Consider the following 18,202-nt stretch of genomic DNA (forward strand, 5'->3'; position numbering starts at 1 on the left):
ACGGGAGGAGGCGGCGGGAGCCGGGACCACCGGCAGGAGGCGCGGCGCCGCCGCGGGAGCAGCGGGGCGGGCGGGGCCGGGCCGGACGGGGCGGGCGGTCCCGGCACCGCTCCCGCTGGGACACGGCCGGGCGCGGATCCCGGAGCTTGGGAGAGCGCGCCGAGTGCTGACCACCCCCAGCCCAGTGGGCAGCCCAGAGCGGGTCCAGAGCAGCCCCGCGGGAATGGGCAGAGGGCTGGAGCGCCTCTCCTTTGAGGAAAAACCGCGTAAGCTGGTGCTGTTCAGCCTGGAGAAGAGGAGGCTCTGGGGAGATCGTAGAGACATTCTAGTACTTAAAAGGCCTATGAGAAAGCTGGAGAGGGACTTTTTACCAGGGCCTGTTGGGACAGAACAAGGGGCAACAGTTTTAAATTGTAAAAGGTTTTGGATTGGATATAAGAACTTTTTAAAATTAGGGTGGTGAGGCACTGGAACAGATTGCCCAGAGTCGTGGATGCCCCAGCCTGGAAGTGTTCATGGCCAGGCTGGATGGAGCTCTGAGCAACCTGGTCTAGAGGAAGGTGTCCCTGGCCATGAAGGGGGGTTGGAACTAAATGACCTTTTTTAAGATCTCATCCAACCCAAACCTTTCTGTCATTCTATGGTTCATGGTGCCATCCCATGGTGCCAGATGGTTCTTGTCAGACATAAGCCCACTCAGCAACATTGGTGCTTCCCGGCCATTTCACCTGCAGGTCCCTCTGCTTCTGAGATACCTGAGGTGCCTCAACAACCAGGACCACCAGCAGGAACTCCTGATGTGCCTACAGCCCCCTCTAGCACATGTCTATCTCCTGTTTTGTGATATCTACATTCAAGTCATACCCCTTGTGCTCCTTCCCACACTCCATAGTTCAGACCAGAGCTCTCCCCAGGGTGCCATGGTACAACATTTTTCCTGAATCCCAAGCAGGTGAGCCCCATCACTTTTCCACTAGTTAGATGCTTGTCACATATCCCTGGTGTCCTTCCCATACTATCCCAGTTTCCTCTGCAAAGCCACTCTTAACTCTTCTCTCCCAGGGAAAGGTAGGTGCCACTTTGCCTCAAAGCACTGGGCCTGAGGCACTGCAGGTGTGTTGGGCTGAAGATCCAACTACAGTAGGTTGGTGTGGGTGCTCCACACTGCACACCTGACTCCCTTCTTCTTGCTGAACCCCTGAGAAGTGGCAGGGCCAATGAGCAGCAGGAACTCAGTTTCCCCAGAAGGGTCTCTGGTCTTGCCATCTCTTCACCCCCTCTCCTGCAATCAGCTCATCCCAAAGTGGTTGAGCAGCACATCATGCTCCCAAAGCTTCATGTTAGCTCTCTTTGTTTCCTCCTTCTCTCACCCTCTCCCCACCTGCTGCCCCCATCCCCTTGTAGGTGAGAGTCTCTGTGTGCTGTCATGGGAGCAAAGGCATCTAACATCTCCCTTGGCCTGCAGCTGGTCACAGGCAAAGGATCTTTGGAGGCCGTTACTTTGCAGTTTTTCACAGTATTGTTCTCACTTTGTATTTGAAAAACTGCCTCCTCTGCCCTTCTCGTCAGGGGCCAAGGGCAACTCCGTGACACGGTGGTGAGTGGTATTAACTAACCTTTGCTAGTGACCTGCCTCTCTTGTTTCATTTTGAGCCAAGGCCAACAGGTATTCATTTATCTTTGTCCTTATTGGTTCATCTACTCATTTTGCTGTAAAACAAGCCTCAGAAATCCCCAGCTTTGATATTTACCAAGAGCTGTGAAAACTGCTTGGTTACCATGCATGCCAGACTATGTTGATGAGTACTGGCACCAGCATGGCCCATGACCGAGTGCAGGACTGGAGCCAGGGAAAACTGTGTTGCCAAGATAATCGCTGAGAAATGAGAAAAACTAACTAGTGCTTCCCTGAGCCTGCAAGTATCACTTGGTTCCCCATGCTGTTGTACACTTTTTGGTTATTTGTGATCACTGTTTGCTGGTGACTGAAGCATGGGGGTGAGACAGTGGGATGCGGGTACAAGCCCTGGGCCTGCATGGAGGCACCATGCTCCTGCTGGGCTTTGGAAACTGCCCTGAGGGCAAAGCAGGCTGGGTTACCTGTCCCTGATTAAGGGCGATTCTCCACACACTGTACAGTTGGTGGGGTGGCCAGGGGCCATCTCCCATCTGAGTGACGCAGGCAGGCAGGGCAGGTGCTGTCAGAGGTATAGCCAGACCTACTGGCAGTGAGCTTGCTGTCAGCATCTCTGCCACCAACACTTTCCATCTGAGGAAAAGATCCTTCCCTACAGCCAGGAGGTCTCCCTGGCTCTTGCTGGGCAGGACCACAGGGAAGGGCTGGCACCTTGGACAGCATGGCTGGGATTTGCCTTTTCTCTGCATCTGGTGCTCAAGAAGTTATTCCCAATTAACTAAAGTGTGGTGATGAAAAACCTTCCTCCAGATGTCCTGCTGCTGCGTTACAATGGGTTTACTTTGGTTTGGCATTTTGAAGTGGAGTGAGCAACTCAAGTGGACTCCAGTCCAGGGGTGCATTTGGCAGAGTGGGCAGTGGGTATGACGGCCTGTGGTGATAAGCTCTTTGTGAGCAAAGCTAGCTCAGGGGGGAGGGAGTGAGCTGTCTTGTATCAAGACTGCTCTAATTCTGATTAACACCATCTGCCAAGGAGTTTATTGAACTTCAGTCACTTCCAAATTTAATGCAGCTTAGCTGTTCTGAATGTATCTGTGCAGACTGACTTTTTGTTCTCCAACCCTGTATCCTGCTGTCCATGCACCGTGTGTGAGCAGGGTGCCATAGGTTTTGGTGAACGGTTAGCCCCTGTGGAGGAGGAAAAACTCTTGCCATTGAAGGCAGGAGGTGGGTCACTGTGGGTAGGACTGATAGCTCCTCATCCCTGTTCAGCCCAAGGGACTCTGCTAGACAAAAAGGCCCTGTGTTAGCAAGCTGATGGACTTTTCCAGCCTTGGCTCCCAGAATTGCAAACCTAGAGCTCCTAAGAAATACCAGCAAGAAGCTACATCCAGAAGCTTGCACAGGTTTCAGCAAAAGCAGAGGTTGGGAGTGTTTGACGAGGTTTCACTGCTGCCTGTCACGTCTCAGATGAAGCTTCAGGAACAGGATCCTTTGCCAGTAACCACCACCTTGTGCTGATGTTATCTAGTTTCTGCAGAATGAACTTGCTGAGTTGTCATCTGTGGCACTCTCAGGGGAAGTCCTGACTCCTGACACTGCAGTTCCTGCCTGTGCTTTGCCATAGCCCCAATTCCAGCAGCATCATCTGGGCTGGTTGGATTTGCTGGACACCTGCTTGTCCTGAAATGGCATGGGCCGTCAGGAGGAAGTGGGCAGCAAGGCTGTGCTGCAGGCCTGTAGGCTCCCAAATCCAGTGAAGTCACTAGGCAGGCTAACACATAGTTTCTGACTGAGGATAAAATGGCTACTGACAGCTCATTGCAAGGTGATGCTGGACACCCAGTGACCAGTTAGCAAGAGGGGGTTTGCACTAGAGCTAACGTGTGGGTATCAGCAAGTGCCTCTCAGTACATGGGCTACTGGCTTCTGTGACAGAGGCAAGCTCTCTGGGTGCCAGACAGAGGCACTGCTGCATTGCGCAGACATTTGCTGAGTGAGGCATCCCTTTTCTTCTGTGCAGACTTTCCCTACAAACAAAGTGACCTAATTCACTCACCAGCTTCAGCCAGCAGATAATAGATGAGTAGCTGATAGGTGCTGGTGCATGCTGGCACTGCTGTGTGACCAGGCAGGATGATGGTATCCCATGCTGCCAGTGTAACAGACTGGCAGAACCAAACTCACTGGTTCAAACAAAATCCCTTGACTGCAGGCATGAAGTGTTCTCTGTGTCTGTGATGTAGATGCAGGCGTCTGTTCTGCTGTCTATTGGACACCTCAAGTCACTGGATCACGTGCACAAGTTTTAAGAGCAATGCAAACTGCTGGTGTACCCTACCTGGCCACTTGCATGTGAGATGGAGCCTCATTCAGGCAGGACATTGGGGCACATTTCTACGTCTGATAGCAACCATCCACTGCAGCCACAAGGTCTGGCATTGTTCAGCAGCTGGATTCATATGTTGGGGTAGCAGCACCTCAGCATTTCTCCCAGCCACGCTCTGGAGCATGACTAAGTACCACCTGGCACCTAGGTGGTTTAGATGAGAGTGCCAATGGGCTCAAGGCTGTGCTCCAAATTCAGGATAGAACTACCTGGTGGGTCCCTCTCACTGTGCAGCAGTGGGGAAAGGAGGAAGGTTGCATGAGGAATGGGATGAAAATCCATCCTTTATAACTGCAATGCCATGGTACATGGGAGGAAGCGGTGAAATTGGGAGACATCCAAAGATAGGTGCTGACCTGAATTAGGGCTGCAGGAAAATTTCCCCATGTGGGGACTAAAAGTCCCACTAGTTTAGAGTGGAAACTAGTGAAATGCCATGTGATAGAGACGTGCAGAGCAATGCCTGGCTCAGAGATAAGTCTGTTCCTTTGCTCACCCCCTCACAAGATGTTCAAAGAAATGGAAAGACAACTCATTTCAGACTGGTAAACTGACATACTTCTCACAGAGCCAGGAAACTGGTTTGTGCAGGTGGACAAGATGCCCTATTGGCCAACAGTTTCAGAGGGCTCACAGGGGATCAGGTATTGACATGAAAAACAAGGATACCCAAAACTGAAGTTAGAAAGTCTGGCTTAAATAAGATAGAAAATGGCATGATTCTTGGACATCAACTCTAGAGTTTCGGTAAAGAATGGCGGGAAGGAGTTTCCATCTTTTTTCTGTCCCCTCTTTGAAGCTGATGTTGGCAGTATTATTTATGTCAGGAGGACTGACTTTTCAAGTCAGGGCCTTGCAGCAGCACTACTGGCATGGCTAAGAGTATAGCACTTCTCCCTCATCCCATCTCCAAAGCACTGTCAGGGATGAGGTGCAGGTCACCTGTTTCTGGGCGCTGGTCCTGACAGCCACTGCCAAAGCTGTGGGAAAATAAGCCATGCCCCAGGAGGCTGGTTACAGAGCTCCTCTCTCGTGCCAGGGTACTGAAATGTGAGGGTGGAAAGTACAGGATTGATGGTCATGTGAAACTGTCCATCTCCCTCCGTCCCTCAGTCCCTCCCTCCATCCCTCCTTCTGCTGCTCTGAGTCCCCTGAGAAAACCTATGGAAATTCATAAGTCCTCTGAAATAGCCAGCACTAAATGGGTCCTCCCTTGTGTTTGGGTGTTGAACCATGAGTCTCCCTCCCTCCTTATGTTTCTCTCAAAAAGGCATTCAAGAGCCCTGAGCTGGGCAAGGGCTCCAGGGGATGGACCGGGTGTGGGACAGGGGCTCAGCCCAGCTGCTGCCTCCCCTGGCAGCCTGCTCTGGGATGGCTTGTCTACCACAGAGCTGGCAGCAGGAGAGAGCCGTGGGTGTGCCAGTGTGCACCAATGCAGCCTCTGGGTGGATGGGGCTTGAACACATTTGTGTGTTTTGATAACTCTGCCAGTGTGGAACTACCAATCAGCACTACTTGCACAGGCACCAGCTGTATCTTCTGCACAGCTCCTTTGTCCTCTCCTTCACTGCTCCATGCTGCCTGTCCTCCCCCGTGCTGCCTCCGACATGCTGTGCTCCAGTACTGCCTGTACAAGCCTCTCACATGCCCGGGCACAAGCTCACTGCATGTGCGCCCATCAGTGCAGCTACTTGTGCTGAATGTCCCCTCCAGCTACGCTGCGTGAGCTGAAGTATTTCGGAAGCTCATTCCCACCAAATGGGGTGGGCAGAAGGGAGAACCAGTGTATACATCCATGTAATCCAAAATAGAAGCAGATCCCATCGGGGTGGGAACACAGTACTGGCATGAGTGTTGTTCACAGCCATCCTCTGCTGAGGTGGGTGTCTTGGAGTCTGGCTGTAAGAACATGCCCTAAATAAGCTGTACTCAACCCTTAGGAGTCTTGAACATGTTTTATGGTGATGGGTGGTGTTGAAGAACATTTTCCTCTGAATAGCGTCATGGAGCAGCAACGTAATACGCTCAAAGTCATGCATTAATTTAAGAGACAAGTAAGACATTCACCGTCCGCCCCCATGCCATGCATCATGGCTGCAACCAATGCCCAGTAAACATCAAATCCTCCATCAGGCTGTGGTCATCCCCTGGGAGCACAACTTTTGCTGCTTGGTCGCTTCAGTTGGATTCACTGCAGCACTAGCAGAGGCCCAGGGTTGGGTCCTGCTGCCACTGTGGCAGGGCTGGACAGCCACATGCTGCTCTCCTGCTCTTGTGGTAGCTTGGAAATGCACATGCTGGACAGCATGAAGGAAGCTGGGGCTATGGCTGCTTACCAACACCAGTGAGCCTACCCCTGGGTGGATCAGCACTTCTGGTTAAACGGGTCACTGCCCTTCCTCTTTGGGCCTTCCCCGTCATCACCGAACGAGACTGCCACTGAGATGAGTCAAACCGTCAGACAACATCTGCACCCTCTGCACACCCCGTCCATGCGCTTGGATAGTTCAACTGGTGGGCTCAGCCCAGGCAGCGGAAGCAAAGAAACCCTTGTTGACTGGAGGGTGAAAGGCAACTGAGCCTTTTCTGTGTCCCAAGTGCTGCTGGGTGATCTGGTCCACTCCTGACCATTTCCCAGAAGCTAGACAGGGCTTGTGAAGACAGCAGTGAGAGAAAGTTTTGCCTTAAATAGATATACCAGGGTTTGGGATCTGCTAACCTGGAAACTCCTGTAAGTGCACACCTGAGTACTTACTCATGAGCTGCAAAGTCCTTACCAGGAGAGGATTAGAGGTTGCTCAACTAATTACCCAACCAGTCTATTTGTAGAGGACAAGAGCATGTGGTTCACCTCTTCAGAATAGCCTGGAGTGAACTCTAATAAATCTGTAGCTTGACACAGAAAATCCAGTATGTGCTGGAAGTCTGACCCTGACAACCTCCTGCCAATGCTTCAGCTGAGAGCTCTAGCCAGGCTTGCCTTCCCTCTCCAGTGGGGTCAGATGTACCCCAGCTACTTGGAGCTTGTTGTCTATATCTGGAAAGCTAACACATTTGGCATTTTCTTTCTATAGCTTTCTTCTTTTAAAATATGGACCAAAGAAAGCATTACTAATGACATTCAAAAACCCCTCCTTAAAACTGGCAAAGCCAAGTACCAAAGAGCTAGGAATTGCCAGAAATGGGTTTGCCTGGGCAGCCTAACTTCCACTGTCTTGTGTATATGATCACTTCCTGCATTTTGCCCTGAACTACCACCTCTTCAGCACCCAGGCTGGACCTTGCCTGGAGGGAGCGCTGGTCAGCTAGGCTGCATCCTTTCTTAGCAGGGGTGGGAAACTCCTATGCAACTGGTGAAGCAAGGGACTGCAGCAAGAAAGGAGGGTGTCTTGGTAGACAGTTGGTGCCTCCCTGGAGAGCTGGGTCTGTGTCTACCCCTGCCTCGAAGTTACTCTGTGAGTCGGTGAGCCACATAAGCAAGAGCTTTCACAGGAGCAGCCACGTCTTCCTCATTTGGCAGAGCTGCTTTACAGAAGTGCTAAAAGTTTGCAGCTGCAGTCACAGGCATGAGGATCTTAACTTAATTTGATTAAATTAAGTGTTATATAGGGCCAAAACCACTGAAAAATTTAGATCCTAGTTGGTTCAAAACATGTTCAAAACAAAATGAATGAGTACTTATGACCTAAATCTCTCTTCGTCTCTTCTTTTGCACCTGTTAAATAGGGATAACTCCACCTCCCATCCCGAACCTGAAAAGGTGGCTGAGAAGATAGATTAATTAATAACCCTGAAGAGCTCACTCAGCACTGAAGCAATGAGCACTAGAAAGAATCCATGAAGAAATGGAAAAGCAGGATGTTGGAGCAGACTCTGACTGCAGGACAGCAATGAAGGTAACACAGCCATCCTAGGGAAGAAACTTTAGCTGGTCATGAAGTTACAGAGCACAGCATGTTGGTTGATGTGAGGGTGTAAATGCAGTGTGTTTAAGGGAATTAAGTCTGGGATTTCCATAGTTTTGAGCACTTGATTTATGGTACTTGTCATTTATCAGACATTCAGGGTGTAAAGTACCTGTTTCCTGTCAGGTTGCGTCCAGTAAGGATTGAAAGCGTTGGTGTGATGAGTGTTTTCTCTCTGTTGGGTGGGATGAATTTGGTGGGACAATGCTTGAGCAATCCTGGCACAACCTCCCTCTCACACTCACTCCGTCAGCCAGGATGAAATAGCCCTGGTGACTGAGCCAGGGGAAGCTGCCCACATCACAGTCAGGACCAATAGATGCTGACAGAGCAAGACATGGAAGAAGCATCTGGTTGAGAGCAGGGACTTTGTTCAACATAGACATTTGCTTAACATCTCTTATCAGCACTGATTTCTACACACAGGTCTTCAAACTCATGATAAAGAGTGATAAGGAAATTGCTGCAATTGTCCTAATATTGTAAGAAATTATTTGCATAAAATGCTACATGTGAAGGAGAAACAACCTCAGTGGTTTACAGGAGGCTGAAGTTGGTAGCTGCTCTAGCCTTGATTTTTAAATAGCCCTATGCACTCAATGGTTGTGCAAACAAGATGAGTGAGATGGATGGGGTGAGATGCAGTTTTGAATGTTGCTGTCATAAGCCTGCAGCAAGCGAGAGGGCTCGAAAGGAAACTCCTGCATGCACCTGTGCTGAGGAAGCTAGCTGCACAGGAGGACATGGACTTTGGAGGCAAAGGTGCTGGGAGCCCTTTTTTTTTATTATTATTTTTTTTTATTTTATTTTTTCCTTATTTAAACCCTGGAAACATAACTCATAATATAATCCATCCTACAGAGGCAGGATTCAACCTCTGCCCTCTCCTATAGAGGTTTGTTCCCAGCCACTTCATGTGGAGGGCTTCAATCCCAAGGTCTTCCTATGCTCATCTTGCTTTGAACCTCAGATCTGCACCTTTCCTGCTGCAGTTGGAGCCTTTTGCTTCTTACCCTGCTCTGGCTGCACAGAAACTAATTGACCACCCTTTCCATTACAACATACAAAAGACTGCCTTCCTCCCCACCCACTTCCCACCCTCAAAACTTCTCTTTTCTAGGCTAAATGGACCCAACTTCTTCACTCCTTTCTCTTAGGGCAATATTTCTATGTATTTATCCTTTGTATTGTTTTATTCTGGACTATTCCACTTCTGGATCTGGGACTCTGAATGGGTCCTGGCCCTGCACAGGCAGTACAAGACAGTGATCTCCCCTGCCTTGTCCCTGCACCCCAGGCCAGTACCCAGCTCCTTTGTAACTCCTCCGTGCTGCTGGCAAAGCTTTGGTTTTCAGTGCTCTGCAACCCCCGGATTTTTCCCTGCTATTCTGCTGCCCTGGTCGGTTATTCCCCAGATCTTTTCCCTACATCTCGTTTTGCTTTACATTTGCATTTGTTCTTGCTGAACTGCATCTTGCTGCTTTCAAACCATTTCTTAAGCAGTTGAGATCACATTAAGCCCAGCCTCCAGAGTCCCTGGAGTCACTCTGTCCCGGGAGAAAAGGACTCCCTTAAGCCTGCTGTTATTCAGACAGGACAAACACAGGACTGGATGGTCTCATACTTCCTCTAAGACTCTCTGGAACTATCCCTTCTCCATCAAGCTGCTGGTATGGGAGCAACCTAACACTTGTGGGTTCATCCAATGCCACTGACAGTGATTTCACTGCTACTGTGATCAAGATCAAGAAACCTAAATGATTCCAGAGAGAAACTCAGGGGATGTTATTCACTGTGAATTTAGTCACCTATGTCAAGCACCAAGATTAGGAGACTGCATCCTGAGGCTCCCCCTCATAGCAGGGGAGAGCCTGGGGAGGGGCAGCAGGAAATCAGCTCCCCAGCCTGCAGCAGGTGCCGAGGGCAGCTCCCACAGAGCTGTGAGCAGGTGCTGGTGGAGCCATATGGTGGTTTCTGCTGCTCTGCATTGGGGGAATGCATCTCTGACCAGAGGAATGGCATGGGGCACTGCCTGTGAGGAGACAACGTAGGTCCTGCCGAGTCCAGAGGAGTGAAGGCTCTGCCATCTTTCTACCAGGAAATACTGTCTCACAGCACACTTATTCACTCATAAGTGTCAGGAATTCATTAGCATCATAGCTAGCTTGAGGCCAAGGAGTGTGTTTGGGCAAAGTAGGAAAAGGGATGCTCTCTTAGTCCCACTCAGCAAGACCGACTGTCCAAGGCCTCTCCTCTGCTGTCACTCTCTCCTGAGGTGTCTCCATCAGCTGTCAATAAAAGCCCAGCTCTGGGCAAACCAAGGTGCAGCTCAAAACTTTCCTCCTGTGGATCAAAGAATAGCTTTTGCTGTAGACACATTCTGGACAGTTTTGCACAGACTGTCCAGCTCCTGCCAGGACACCCAGCTTCCCTGCATCACCTCCTGCCAACACACCACCTTCCCTATTGCCTCCTTTCAGTTACTGGCCTTTCTAGATACAAAAGGAAGGAATTCAGGTTTTTTGCCCAATAATGGAACATTGATATTTTACTCTGAGGAAGGAGCTCCCTCCATCCTGCCCTAAGCAACAGCAGCATGCAGAGCAGGATGGGCCAGGCAGTCTCTCAGACCCACTCGCCAGCAGAGGAGTGTGGTTTCCTCAGGAGAGTGGGAATCCAGCACCGTGCTTCCTGGAAAGGAAATGCCACTCAGAGTTGCAGAGTTCAGAGGAAGTGTAGCAATGCAGCAAGCGAATGGATCCTTCAACAGTTGTGCTGCTATCTGTTGCCTTGGGACTCAATGCCCCTCATCTCACCGATGCCTCTGGCTACTCCATTCCTGGAGCTAGCCACACCAGAAGAGCCCTGCCTGCTACAGGGGGCTGTACTGCCAGGAGATCAGGTCCCTCAGCGTGGTTCATGCCCAAGCAACCAAACCCTTGCAGCCATGTTAGAAAATGTGGCAGATCCTAACATTTCTCTACAGCTCACCGGGGGAAAAAATACACTCACAGCTGTAAAATGTTCAGATAGTAGAGGCAAGGGCAGAGCACCAGTGTCACAGGATGTTTCTAAAGAGGGAAATGGGTGAAAACAGAGCAGTTTTGCTACTGGAGCTAAGCCAGGCAATTTCACCAAGCTACCCAGACTGCAGCCAGCCCCAAGCGGTTCCTCTTCAGCCCCACATTTGTCCATGTGTTGGCTCTATGAGTCGTGGCAAGGATGGGAAGAAATGCCAGCAATGCCCATGCGAGTCTGCACTGTGCTCCAAGCACGTGTGCTTTCTGTGCTGCAATGTGGCTGCAAACCCAAAGCTGCCAATACTCTTGCTGTAGTGACCACTGCATCTCAAGTGCTCTTGCTGATGCCCTGCTGCTGAGACTTGCTAGCGGCTCCTCCTTTCGGCAGGAGAAACTCAAACAAAATACCAATATGCAACAAAAACCAGTAAGGAGGAACTGGGAATTGCTGCTTTCCACAGGAGAGGGTTACTGTGGATAGGTTCATGCCTGTTTCTATATCTGCTCCTTATGGCGCAAGCGAAAACAAAGTCACTCCAAAGATATGTGCTCCTATCTGTGGGTAGAGAGGCTGTGTTGGCACATGGCCCTGGTTCATCCTGCTGGATCTGGTAACATGAGCAGATCAGAAAATAAATGGTCCCTGATTTAACACTCCTGCATTGTCACCTCCAGAGCCACTAGCACTGAAGCACTGCTGTCCCAAGGGCTGCTTGCATGTCTTCAGTCTTCAGTCTGAGGTTTGTGCTAAGGGTGGAAGTAGTCCCACAGAGCACAGCCCAGGGAACAAACAAAGGGATGCAAAGCAACTTCTCCTTGCTGCTGTCTGCACCAGCTGATCCATAGATCATCTATGGCCAGGGTAATTTGTCTGCCAGGGTTAACGACCCTTACGGGCTAGTGGTGACATACTGTTGAATGCTCTAAAGTGCTAAATAGCTTTGCTTTATAGGAAATACTAGTCCTATCAAATCCAGTCCAAAAGTTCTATGATCCTGAGCCTTCTTCTTAGATAGGACTGGTGCTTCATCGCACCCATGCAAGCTATCCACACAAACAGCATTTATGTGGCACCTGCTGAGGGTGTCAGGGATGGCAGGAGAGGGTGGGTGGGTTGTGGGAAGGTGGGTGGCTGCCTGGGAATTTCCCCAGCTGGCTTGGGGTGGCCGAGGCTGCCTGGGCCTGGACTGACCCCCTGCCTGCATGGGGCTGGCACGACATGCAGTGCCCCTGGAATTTCTGGGGCCCCCAGCAGCACCTCCTCCGCACTGCCCTCCTTTGAGGGTCCAAGTTTCACAGCCAGAGCTGGGGCTTTTCTTCCTTTCCATCTCTGCTGTTTGTCTCAGAGAAAACCCATCTTGTTGTTTTTCAACTGCCTGAAGGTGTTTTTCGGGGGTTTTTCAGGCTATTTTGAAGTTCATTTTTCCCAGATGTGCTTTTTTTTCTTCTTCTTTTTAATTAATTTTTTTTCTTCTGTAACTTTTCTTCTTTGCCCTAAAGTTTCCGGCCACGTGACTTTCAGCTTACATCCCCGAGGTTCTGAGAAACCACAGGAGGCTGAGACCTAAAGGGAAGGTGCAGAGGCTCAGAGGAGAGGCAGCGAAAGTGTAGGGAGTGTTGGGCAGAAGCACAGTGTGTCTCTGGGACAGGTGAGAGCAGGGAAGCCAAGGGCCATCTCAGAGGTGACGGAGGAGGGCAGGAGAGAGGCAGAGAAGCAAGACAGAAGGCAGGAACACCAAGAGCACAAAGAAAGCTGAAGAGACCCTGGGAGCCAGAGACAGGAGCCATGCCCCACAGCTCCGACAGCAGTGATTCCAGCAGCTTCAGCCAGTCTCCCCCTCCCAGCAAGCAGGTAAAGCAGGGACCTTCCCCAGGTCTCCCCAGATGAAGAGTCCTTTGGCATGGGCCGTGGTTGGGTGGGAGGTAGGGTGGCACCCACCGTTGGTGTTTTCACAGCGCAATATGGCAGAGCTTTCTAAGAACGGCTGTGGGGAGAGGGATCCAGGGCTCAGCTGAGGGCCCTGGCAGGAGCCTCAGCCACTGAGGAGGGTAAAGGAGGAGAGAGAAGGCCTGGTTACCTGGTGCTACGCCAGGAGCAACTGGGGGGCCAGGATATAGTAATTGGAGTTGGATCAGGGGTTGGACTTGATGATCTTGGAGGTCTTTTCCAACCCAATCTATTCTATGATTCTATGATTCTATGACCCCAGGCATGGTGGGTCCTGCAACACATGCCAGGCAGGCAGGAAGCTTCATCATGAGAGTTGGTGCTCTGGCAAGGAGCCTGAGCAGGCACCTCCTGGCCATGAGCTGGGGCAGCTCAGGGGCAGCCTGCCTGCTTCCTGCTCTTGTGAACAGCTTTTGGGACTCAGAAAAGCCCTGACACTTTGGGTCTGCTTTCTTTTCTGTTCAGCCTCAGAGATCTTTCATCTCAGTAATGCTTGACAGAGGGATTTTGTTTTGTTGCATGGTGTACTTTAACGCAGATCTTTTGCTGGCAGATACTGACACAAATCCAAGGTGTTCCCGCTGCCTTTTCTGGCTAAGCTTTATTATATCTGTCATTTGCCATTTCTCTAAGGCTGGCAACAAATGGCAAGTACCTGAGATTTTGCTCAGAAATCTTGGGGATGATCAGAGCAGATGATTTTTGGCTTACAACCAAGGATGAGGAGGCATCCTTGTAGAGAAAGGGATAAAGCACAGGGTTTGCAAAAGGATGGGGACTGAACTTCATGAAGAACACGCGAGATGCTGTATCTGAGACGTTTTCAGGGTCTTCAAGCAACGACAAAACGGTTAAGTTCAAGGAAAAAAAAATCTTGGGCGGGGGGAGGGGGGAGAGGATGTGGACAGATTGATGGGCTGGGAAGATAACTTTTGTGGCTGACTTTTGTAGTCTTGTGGAGAAGTGGTGGTGTGAATGTTAAAGAGTCCACAAAAGGGGCAGTGCAGTATGAAAATAGAAGATGAAAGAGACTGTTTGACAGTTTCAACTGTCAGAAGGCAGTAGAAGGACCAGATCTCAGCAGAGAATGGCTGGTCTGTGAATCTCATGGCTTGGAGCCTGCAGATCTGTTCTCCCCTGCCCAAGGAAGTGTTACAGTCAGCACTGCAGGCAAGGGAATCCAGGAAAGAGCAAGCATAGAGACCAGAGAGCTGAAGCAATTGAGATCTGGGTTAAACCCAAAAGCTCTGAGTCTCTCTAGTCAAACAAAGCAAGGGCCACATTGCATTGAGAGGGTCCACAAAAAATAAAGCCTGAGGGAGGAGGGTGATGAAGAGGGGAGGAACTCACAGGGGTGAAAGGAGGAAAACACAGGTTGTATCTTTGGAGAAAAGGGTTTATCCAAGGATCTGAAATGTCCATGCTGCCATTACGCTGCAGAGAGACAGGGAAGGGAAAGGTTTTCTGTACAAGAATTCAAGTGTTTCTCTTCCGGAAGGAGGTCCTTACTCTGGTCCATCAATCCATATCCCCAGCCCTGGGTGTTAGTGAAGGGAGAGTGGTCATTTCCCAGGAGTACTGGGATGCCCAAGGGTATCAGATGTGCCCCTCCTGGCAACGAGGGTGCCAAAAGCATCACGTCCCTGGGCTATGGCTTTATCCTGGTATGGAGGGTGTGTATCTCATATCCTGTGCTTCAGTCATGTTATCTGCTGTGTTCCTTTCCCACTTACTGCCCTGCAGCAGAAGGGTGAGGGAGGGAACGCCCCAGTTATTTCTATGGCTTGTTTCCCTAGGATTCTTCTGATGATATGAGAAAAGTCCAAAGGAGGGAGAAGAATCGTATCGCTGCCCAGAAGAGCCGCCTGAGGCAGACCCAGAAAGCGGACACACTGCACTTGGTGAGCACTCCCACTCTTCTTTTTCCTCAGTACTGAGGGCTCACATAGGACACAATGTGCTTTTCCCCTGTGGCTCGGAGTGGAGATGCTCAGTGGAGGCAGGACAAGAGAATTGAGGCCAGGGCAGGATTTAGGAGTTAGCACTTGCAGTGAGAGCACACAGCCCAGGACGACTGCCATAGAAGCATTTAGTTTTGCCCCTAGTTTTGAATCCATCTTTATCTCTCAGTCTTTCATTACTGATTTCCTTTTCCAGCCTCTTCTGACTGAGTCACTCAGAAGCTCTTTGAAAGCACAGTCTCACCTGGGCTGAATCTCCCTGGGTTTGTGATTCATGCCATCATTTATGCAGAGATGTAACAGCATACAAGGGTGCTTTTCTGTGGCACTATGGGTACCTTTGCAGCTCTTCTTGGTGTGAGGAATTAGATGTCTGCTTTTCAGAAGAGATGGCCACTTCTGGCTATGTGTGTTTGGGCAGGAGCATGTGGTCAGTGTCAGAGCACAGGGGCTGGGATCTTTTGAGTTTTGCACATTGGTTAAGTGCAATCCCATATGTTTTGGACTACTGGCAGGCAGGATGAATAACACACAACCTGCACTGAACAGAGACCGTCTTTATCCCTGCACTAGGTTGGCTGTCTTTTGAAAAGTAGTAGTTGAGCTCATGTTCAAAAAACCATCCTTTGACTCAGCGGTCTTCATATTCTCCCATATCCAAATTTTTGGGATTAATTCTTGAGAATCCAGTCCTGAACATTCCTCCTTACATAGTGGCCTCAGCCCATGGTTGGAGCTGAGTTTAAGACAGAGATTTCACTCTTTTCTCAGTCAGTCGTGATTGTTCTAGAGCTGACATGGCTCTAGGCTGGTTGCATTACATCTTCCAGCAGCAGTGGCTCTGGGTGACTGTGCCTGAGGGGTGTGACGAAAGACCCTTTCCTTGGGGTCAGCACTCTCTCCAAGGTAATCCTAGAGGTAGATATGGTTTATTCATAGGATAAACCCTTTGTTCCGTCCCCAGGAAAATCCCGCCTAGCTGTGCACCAAGAATTGGACTGCTTTTCTTAGAGCAGATAACAAACCATTTGCATATGAGATTACTATTACTCAGCTGACATTGATAGCACACAGTCCTTGCCTTCCCATGGGGATGGAAGCAACAGGGCCAAGTCCTGGATCCTCACAGGCAGATGTAAAAATGCAGAGAAGCAAGTAGAGGATGGATGGTGAGTTTCTGCTAGGTTTTTTTTCCATTTCCTGCTGGATAGTGAACTCCTGCTGCTCCTGGGTTTATTCCCTGAGTACTCTTTGCCTTTGGTCAGTTCTGAATCAGGGACTTTGGTTCTTTGATGTGGTTCTACCCAGAAGAGCATGGCTCAGCTTGAGCTATGGTAGTATGAAAGGAGCCAGCAGCTCCATCTGCCCCAGGGTTTTGTAGTTTGTGTTTTGAGAGGAATGAGCCATGGGGATGCTGGGGCTCCCAGCCCCGGGTGATTCCCATCAGTTCCTGAGTTCGACAGCAGTCATGATTTCCAAAGCATTTGGTGATGTCCTTGAGATGCTGTGTGAGCTCCTGCAGTGACAGCAGCTGTAACTGGTAGGTGCATTTCAGCTGTGTGCAGAGAGCAGGTGCCCTTAGAAGTCAGCATGGCAGCAGAGGGGCGAGCAGGGGGATAACATATTCACTTTGGCAAGGTAATGGTGCAGCTTTCCAGGGCCTCAAAGTTCTGGGTCCCACTTTAGCTGTCTCAGCTGAGTTTGCAAAGCCTGCTGATGCATCCTACCTCCCTCCTCTGGTCCTGCCCAGGCTTCTGGCTCCATGGTCAGTTGGTGCCTGCGATGCTCCAAACTGGAGCTGGCTGAACTTCAGAAGGCGAGGTGGCAAAGGCTTTGGTGCTCTCAGTATCATTGAGACGAGGCTGAGCATCTTTATTAACCCCTTTGTTGTTATTCTCATTAGTAACAGTAATAATTCAGTTCTTCTGAGGCCTCAGTTTCTCTTTTCTTCTGACTCAAGTGTCTCCCCCTCCTCCCCACCGTGCCACTGCTTTCCCCAGCTGCTAGCAGGAAGCAGTGAGTCTCTTCTTTCCAGGGCAATGACAGGTTTCCTGTGACAGGTGGTTTTCTGGTTAAAGACGGCGGTTATTCAGCTCGCTCTCCCCCGGGGGCTGGGCTGCCCGGGAAGCACCCGGAGATGTGCGTGTGCATGAGAGGGAGCGAGAAAGCCTGGGCGGCAGCAAGCCACAGTCACTTCTCGTAAGCCGGCACTGGGGAGCATGTCTGGGGCCTCCGGCATTGCACTTGCACCCGGCCTGGCCAGCTGGGGGAGGAGGGTTTGCCCAGGCGAGGCTCTGTGACGAATTTACCAGAAATATGTCGTTCTGGAAATTCTGTGGGGCAGAGAGGTGCAGGACTGCAACCCCCATGTCCTTAGCTCATCCCTGCGGCTCCCACACTGAGGAAGCCCCTGTGGTTTTGTGTCCTCAGGAGAGCGAAGACTTGGAGAGGCAGAACGCTGCCCTGCGCCGGGAGATCAAACAGCTGACAGAGGAGATGAAGCACTTCACCTCGATGCTGAGCTCCCATGAACCACTCTGCTCCATCCTGACATCCCCTCCACCACCTCCAGAAGTGCTTTACGCCACACACTCCTTTCACCAGCCCCACATTGGCTCCCCACGCTTCCAGCACTGAGCTGGAAGTAGGATGGCAGCCTGCCAGCTCCACTAATGTCAAGAAGTAACTTTGTGGGGCTCGCTTTTCCATCCAAGGGAAGGAATTGGGCACTTCTTAAAGTGTCTACTCTGAGTGACTTGCCTAAGACTTAGTCCCTATGCAGAAATGGCAGAGCCACCACAAAGCATCTTTGGACAGTTTCCAGCTTGGATCCTGGGAAGAGGAGGCAGTCACAAAAGGGCACCAACCCCCTTCTCTGGTGCTTGTTTGGGCACACTCACAAGAGCGTGCAGCACTGACAGCCTCCATAAGCGTGGCTGGATGTGACACACAACAGCCGGAGCTACAGGAAGAGGAACGGGAGCAGGGGTGGAGGAGAAGGTTGGGGGCCACATAGTATCAGGGAAAAAGTGGTTTATTTTTGTAAAATAAAGGTTGAAATTCTTAACTCTTTGTTTCCAAAATAAGACCTGACTCAATCCTGACATGAAACAGTGAAGACGCAGGCAGCAGGATGGGGAGAGCTTGGAGTGTTGCACGTACAGAGGTATAATCCAAGGCCAGCAACTGCAGCCTCATATTTAGAATGGGGGCCCATGTGCATAGGCTGGGCAGGCTGAGGAGCAATGGTTTGTGGGGTGATGGGGTCCCTGGGGAGGATGGG

The 18,202-nt window shown here is 50.5% G+C and overlaps 1 protein-coding gene across 3 annotated transcripts; it reads left to right on the forward strand.

The window, feature by feature from the left end:
- Nucleotides 1-584: 584 nt before the first annotated feature.
- Nucleotides 585-17,973, forward strand: BATF (basic leucine zipper ATF-like transcription factor). 3 transcript variants are annotated; one of them, XM_027880802.1, is made up of 5 exons: nt 585-952; nt 7,752-7,921; nt 12,511-12,862; nt 14,755-14,859; nt 17,350-17,973. In XM_027880802.1, the coding sequence occupies exons 3-5, from the start codon at nt 12,797-12,799 to the stop codon at nt 17,554-17,556; spliced, it is 378 nt and encodes a 125-aa protein (XP_027736603.1). In that variant the 5' UTR covers nt 585-952; nt 7,752-7,921; nt 12,511-12,796; the 3' UTR covers nt 17,557-17,973. The 3 variants fall into 3 exon arrangements, with proteins under 3 accessions (XP_027736603.1, XP_027736604.1, XP_027736602.1); XM_027880803.1 differs by lacking the exons at nt 585-952; nt 12,511-12,862 and having other exon boundaries at nt 5,177-7,921; XM_027880801.1 differs by lacking the exons at nt 585-952; nt 7,752-7,921; nt 12,511-12,862 and adding an exon at nt 14,399-14,631.
- The last annotated feature ends 229 nt before the right edge of the window (nt 17,974-18,202 follow it).

The sequence above is a fragment of the Empidonax traillii genome, unplaced genomic scaffold (genome assembly GCF_003031625.1).
Source record: "Empidonax traillii isolate 1590-97213 ecotype Southwest subspecies unplaced genomic scaffold, ASM303162v1 scaffold74:size2480735, whole genome shotgun sequence".
NCBI lineage: Eukaryota > Metazoa > Chordata > Aves > Passeriformes > Tyrannidae > Empidonax > Empidonax traillii.